Source organism: Rutidosis leptorrhynchoides, chromosome 8 (assembly GCF_046630445.1).
Source record: "Rutidosis leptorrhynchoides isolate AG116_Rl617_1_P2 chromosome 8, CSIRO_AGI_Rlap_v1, whole genome shotgun sequence".
Taxonomy (NCBI): domain Eukaryota; kingdom Viridiplantae; phylum Streptophyta; class Magnoliopsida; order Asterales; family Asteraceae; genus Rutidosis; species Rutidosis leptorrhynchoides.
In genome coordinates, this window is record NC_092340.1 from 288,165,293 (window position 1) to 288,172,785 (window position 7,493).

The following is a 7,493-nucleotide window of genomic DNA, read 5'->3' on the forward strand; positions in this document are numbered from 1 at the left end:
TTCAAAACTAAATGTATTTCAAAGACCATTATGTAATTTAAAACCATTTAAATATTTAACAATGGTTATGTCACATAACGTTTACATAATAGAAATTATTATATCATATAACGTTTTCATTTTTAAAACTTAACTAAGTATAGTTCATTTATGTACTAGCGTTTATTTTAACTTCTTAAACGTACTAGTTATCCTATCTACATATTAATCGAATCACTTAAGCGAGTGTTACTATCGTTTACTTAACTAATTTAATATACATAAACACGTTTTAAATACACGATGCAAGTTATATATATATATATATATATATATATATATATATATATATATATATATATATATATATATATATATATATATATATATATATAGTTCTTAACAATTAACATTTCGACTTATTGTATATATTCAAATTCATTCTTTAAAAGGTTTCACATATATCATAAATGTTTTCAGTAATATAAAAACTAAATAATTATCTTATCAAAGACACGAGGCAATCATTGCATTGAAAGATAAGCAGGAATCTCTACTAACCTTTGTCCAGTTATCGTTAATTGATATATTTGTTCTTACTTGTAATTCCTTTTAGCATTTTTTGAATATTGTTAAAATGGAAAAATTTCTCAAATCAACGTGGACCTCACAACAGAGACACGAATCCTATCATAATGTATCTGATAATTCACTCATTTGATAATATCTTTTAATTTCGTCGATAGATATATTAAACATATATTGAAACAAATACGTTCATGTAAAATATTATACCTTCAATACTTTGTTAACGTTTTCAAGTCATATAATAATTTCATAACCCATTTTCATATCAACCAAACCGTTAAGTGTTTTTATTAATACTTCTCAATTTAATAATCACACATATGTATATATTCATATATATCTATTTACACATAATTATTCGTGAATCATCGAGAGCAGTCGAAAGGTAAATGAATACATGAACACAGTTCAAAGTTTTTGAGATTTCAACATTACAGACTTTGCTTATCGTGTCGAAAACATATAAAGATCAAGTTTAAATTTGGTTGGAAATTTACGGGTTGTCATACAATAATTGTCGAATCATAAATGACGAGTTCATTGATAATGGTGAAAATAGTGAGAGCGAGGGAAGAAGTATTGAACTTGAAGAGAGTCTAAAAACTCATAACTATGATGTTCAGGTAACATAACATAATGCTCCTATCATCAATGAACAACCACATGAGAACACTTAAATCATGAAACTGATACTGAGCAACCATTACGAAGTTCTACAAGATGTAGGAGATCTGTCAAATATGATTATTTCGTAGTCTATTTAAATGAAGTTGACTATGACTTAAGTAAAGTTGAAGATCTCATCTCTTATCAAGAATTTGTTATGAGCAATAAATCAACTCAATGGCTTGAATTCAAGCTTGACGAATTGAAGTCGATATAAAACACGACTAATTGCTAAAGGCTCTACTTAAATGGAATGAATTAATTATAATGATACTTGTTGTTCCAATTTGAAACTTGTTCTTCCAATTTGAGAAAATAATTATAAAGGATAATTATGGATTTAGTAGTTCACTATGGTTTGAGTTGCATCAGATGGATATTAAAACTGTAGTTTTAAATGATAACTTGCATAAAGATGTCTATATGACGCACCTATAAGGTTTTAAGCATGAAGGCAAGGAACATAAGGTTTATAACTTGAAAATATCCATATATAGGCTAAAGAAAACTTCTCAACAATGGTATCTGAAATTTCATTTTGTAATTGATATATTTAAGTTTATTAAAAATGCAGTGGATCAATATATATACCTTAAGACCAGTGGAAGCAAACTTTTTTATCCTTGTATGATACGTTGATTATATACTTTTGACAAGTAATAATAAAGATATGTTGTATGAGACCAAAAGGTTTCTTTCAAGTTATTTTATCATGAAATATAACGAATAAGCATCTTATGCAATTGACATCAAAGTACACCGAGATAGGTCTTTATATTGGAAAACATCCTTAAAAAATACGACATGAATAGTTTCTCACCGTTAGTTCCACCTGATGTTAAGGGTGACCGATTTGGCTCGCGTAAACGTCCTAAACAATGAGGAAAACGCGAAATGATGAGAAATATACCTTATGTATTAAGTTTATTCAAAGTCTTGTATATGCTCAATCATGATGGATTAGTATGTTGCATACTATTGCATGACTAGCCATGATATTTACTTAAGAACATAATTTATGGAGTTAAGGTGCTTGAATCTATATCACGAATTATTAGACTATATTATGAAAATAGTGACGTTAATTAGTTTTTTAAAATTGAACTGGTTCTAGTGGAGGTGGTGGAGCTGGTTTCTATCTCGACATTAACTATCTGTATGTTCGAGAAAATTGAAGATAATAGCATTGCCATAAATTATGTACGTACTAATGTCATGTTGGCTAATTCACTTATGAAAGGTTTACTTCCCAAGCTCTTTATAGAGTATCGTGCCGGCATGGGATTATGTAATATTATGTTGAAGTTTATTATTCTCTTATTAGTGCACATTAAAGAGATATTATCAACAAACTATTATTAATGGATCATTAGTATCAATGGCTTTATGTTGGTTAGCACTTATGTTTTATATGCCATTCAAATTCATTTTCGCTTATAAAATTTTCAAATTATGTGAATGACTGATTGTATAATTGATAAGGGTTGTGTATAGAAAAACGATACACGTGACCGTAATAAATTGTGTTAGTAGTTCTACCTAATGATGATTAATTATTAAATCAAGTACATGGTAAAAATAAGTACAAAGCATAAATAGGTACACGGTTAAGTGGGAGAATGTTAGTCTTATTATTTTCCACATTATTATGTCCTACTTATTATGCATTATGATGTACTTAATTAATATTTAATACGTATCTTAATGCAATTTATGTTATGAGCCTATATCATCAATAATCCTCTTAATGTAATGAGTTCAAAAGACTTATGTTTATGTCCTATTTATAACCATAATGATGAGTCTTATTTATTACCATAATTAAGTGTTCGTAATACACCTTGATGGGAGACTATTGAGATACCACTCCATAAAGCATATGAGTTAATCACTACCCTGACCTCTCTTATATATAGAGGCTTATGTTTCACCTCATTATACTACAATAAAACAACACAAACACTTATCACTAAAGCGAGGTTTCAAGTAGAAGATCAAAATTCCAACTTATTCCTATGCTTATAGTTTATACATCATCTCTAAACTCAAATAAGCATCATTTCTTAATCTTTTTTACTATTATGACCTACATGCAGAATGATTATGATATGTTTAACAGGGTCAATGTACATTACCTATCTCTGATAAAATTAACTTGATATTAACGTGAGTGTAATTAGTATTTGTGGAGAATACTATGATACTAATTCGGGTTGAGGGATAACTTTCTATGCATGTAAGTAGATAAACGTTTTTTTTTCTCTCTATGAGAAGAAATGACTGACAACATACACACACTTTCCCTACCCATGCAAGATTGGATATTGTTGTTTTGCTAAATAAGCACATGATTTCAATTTTCGATCTATGTTACGTGCAAACACATTACACTTGACCTTTCACCCGACATATTCTACATTCAATGTGTGTTTGGATAAAACTAGCTTATAGCTAGAACTAGAGCTTCTAACTGGAGCTGGAAGGTGGAGCTTATTTTTTGAGCTAATAGCTGAAAATTATGTAATATAAGTGTTTGGTAAACTAGTTAGAGCTTATGTTCGTAAAATGACATATAAGGAAAAAAAAGTAAGACATGTATAATGATTTAAGGGTAATAATGTAATTTCACTTTGTATAAGCTCTTAGCTTATTTTCATAAGCTACTTCAAATAGTTTATTTTTTTAGAGCTTATTATTTTCATACTCTCTTAAAAATTTGCCTGACAAACAAGTCTATAGGTCCTACGCAGCACAGGGACATGCCTAAATAAGACTTTCGATATAAAATTTCTCCTCTCAACTCATAGTTTGGTGCCTTCACCCTGATCTTCATTGCTTCCTTCTCTCCTTCGGGTAAAGATCCAGTTCGCAGGAATTCTATTATATCTGTCATCCAAGTCGCTTCTTCTTCTTCAACAGATGCGATCGTGGTTTCTGGATCTGTGGACTTCGTGAAGACTTGTTCTACTAATATTTTCTTTTCCAGATGATTAAAGGTAAGGGCTGCCAGTTTGCTGAGCACATCCGCCTGCTCGTTCTAGCTCCTGGGAATTTGGCTGATCCTGAAGTCGACGAACGCGTCGGCTAGAGAATGAACCAGAGCCAGGTATGATTGCATGGATTTTTCGTTGGCGTCAAAGGTGCCGTTTATCTGGTTGGCAACTAGCTGTGAATCCACGTAAGCTTGCAGCTTCTTTATTCCTAGCTCTCGAGCTATGTGCATTCCTGCTAACAGCGCCTCATACTCTGCCTCGTTGTTTGTCACCTTAAAGTTAAATCGTAATGCGTATGTATGCTCTTCTTGATGTGGACCTGTAAGGATTAATCCTGCGCCAGCGCCTTTAGAGCTTTTCGCGCCGTCGGTATAGAGCTCCCACAGTTCGAGCGGGGACGCGGGAAGCTGTTCAGGGTCGTCTATCACTGGCATATCAGCGGCCCCTTAATAGCGCTTCTAACGTAGTATGAGATTTCATGTTCGCCCAACTCTATTGCCCATTTGGTTAGCCTACCCAATATCTCGGGCTTATAGAGTAGCTGTCGAATAGGCTGATCAGTGAGCATCGTTATCGGATGTGCTTGGAAGTATCTGCACAGACGTCGGGCAGTGACGACGAGCGCGTACACAAGTTTTTCGATGGGGCGATAATTCAGCTCGCTTCCTGACAGCGCTTTGCTGACGAAGTAAATTGGCATTTGGGTGTCCCCTCGTTCAGCAACTAAAACGGAGCTAATAGCCTCCCTAGACACCGCGAGGTAAAGTATCAGGGTTTCGCCTGCAATCGGCGCTGTTAACGTCGGGAGGTCTTTGAGGAGTGCCTTCATCTCCTAGAACGCCTTTTCTGCCTCGTCAGTCCACTTAAAACCTGACTTCTTAGCGCAGTCCTTTAGGGTGTGAAAGAACGGGAGTGACCTTTCGGCGGCCTTGGACAAGAATCGCGTCAATGCGGCTAACTTCCCATTGAGGCTTTGAACTTGCTTTTTTGTTTTAGGGGAAGGCATTTTTTCAATTGCTTCTATCTTCTTTGGGTTAGCCTTGATTCCAAGCGGAGTCACAGTGTGTCCCGAAAAATTCCCTTCCTCTTCTCCAAAGCTGCACTTGGCCGGCTTGAGTTACATGTTGATGCTTCAGAGCGTGTTAAACATTTCAAGTATATCGGCCAACAATTGTTCCTCGGTATTGCTCTTAATGACGGGGTCGTCAACATATGCCTTAAGGTTGCGCCCTATCTGCTTAGCAAATGCTGTATCAATAGTGCGTTGATATGTAGCGCCTGCATTCTTTAGTCCAAAGGGCATCTTAGTGTAACAGTATATCCCTTGGTCTGTGTGGAATGCAGTTTTCTCTTCATCCTCTTCCGCCATTTGGATTTGATGATATCCTTTGTAGGCATCCAGGAAGCAGTTGAACCTAAAACCAGCAAGCGACTCTACTTTTCAGTCTATTTCTGGCAAAGGATAGTTGTCTTTGGGGCAAGCTTTGTTAATATCTTTAAAATAAATACAGAGCCGCCACGTTCCATCCGACTTGGCCACCAGCACAGGGTTGGCTACCCATGTCTGGTAATTCACTTTGCACAGTATGTTGGCTTTGACCAGCTTATCCACTTCTTTGCGCAACCACTCACTTCTCTGGGGCCATTGGCCGCTTCTTTTGCTTTATTGAGGTCAAATTGATGCTGGAGCGGAGGTAATTGAAATGTCCCGTTCTTATTGACTAAAAACGTTCCATATTAATTGATTTCGTTGCGAGGTTTTGACCTCTATATGAGACGTTTTTCAAAGACTGCATTCATTTTAAAACAAACCATAACCTTTATTTCATCAATAAAGGTTTAAAAAGCTTTACGTAGATTATCAAATAATGATAATCTAAAATATCCTGTTTACACACGACCATTACATAATGGTTTACAATACAAATATGTTACAACAAAATAAGTTTCTTGAATGCAGTTTTTACACAATATCATACAAGCATGGACTCCAAATCTCGTCCTTATTTAAGTATGCGACAGCGGAAGCTCTTAATAATCACCTGAGAATAAACATGCTTAAAACGTCAACAAAAATGTTGGTGAGTTATAGGTTTAACCTATATATATCAAATCATAATAATAGACCACAAGATTTCATATTTCAATACACATCCCATACATAGAGATAAAAATCATTCATATGATGAACACCTGGTAACCGACATTAACAAGATGCATATATAAGAATATCCCCATCATTCCGGGACACCCTTCGGATATGATATAAATTACGAAGTACTAAAGCATCCAGTACTTTGGATGGGGTTTGTTAGGCCTAATAGATCTGTCTTTAGGATTCGCGTCAATTAGGGTGTCTGTTCCCTAATTCATAGATTACCAGACTTAATAAAAAGGGGCATATTCGATTTCGATAATTCAACCATAGAATGTAGTTTCACGTACTTGTGTCTATTTTGTAAATCATTTATAAAACCTGCATGTATTCTCATCCCAAAAATATTAGATTTTAAAAGTGGGACTATAACTCACTTTCACAGATTTTTACTTCGTCGGGAAGTAAGACTTGGCCACTGGTTGATTCACGAACCTATAACAATATATACATATATATCAAAGTATGTTCAAAATATATTTCCAACACTTTTAATATATTTTGATGTTTTAAGTTTATTAAGTCAGCTGTCCTCGTTAGTAACCTACAACTAGTTGTCCACAGTTAGATGTACAGAAATAAATCGATAAATATTATCTTGAATCAATCCACGACCCAGTGTATACGTATCTCAGTATTGATCACAACTCAAACTATATATATTTTGGAATCAACCTCAACCCTGTATAGCTAACTCCAACATTCACATATAGAGTGTCTATGGTTGTTCCGAAATATATATAGATGTGTCGACATGATAGGTCGAAACATTGTATACGTGTCTATGGTATCTCAATATTACATAATATACAATACAAGTTGATTAAGTTATGGTTGGAATAGATTTGTTACCAATTTTCACGTAGCTAAAATGAGAAAAATTATCCAATCTTGTTTTACCCATAACTTCTTCATTTTAAATCCGTTTTGAGTGAATCAAATTGCTATGGTTTCATATTGAACTCTATTTTATGAATCTAAACAGAAAAGTATAGGTTTATAGTCGGAAAAATAAGTTACAAGTCATTTTTGTAAAGGTAGTCATTTCAGTCGAAAGAACGACGTCTAGATGACCATTTTAGAAAACATACTTCCACTTTGAGTTTAACCAT

At 34.0% G+C, this 7,493-nt stretch overlaps 1 protein-coding gene across 1 annotated transcript; it reads right to left on the reverse strand.

The window, feature by feature from the left end:
* Positions 1 to 4,270: 4,270 nt before the first annotated feature.
* Positions 4,271 to 5,055, reverse strand: LOC139864295 (uncharacterized). The gene is made up of 2 exons (XM_071852872.1): positions 4,743 to 5,055; positions 4,271 to 4,653 (listed from the first exon to the last, which is right to left on the reverse strand). Exons 1-2 carry the CDS (start codon positions 5,053 to 5,055, stop codon positions 4,271 to 4,273), a joined length of 696 nt encoding a protein of 231 aa, XP_071708973.1.
* Positions 5,056 to 7,493: the final 2,438 nt, after the last annotated feature.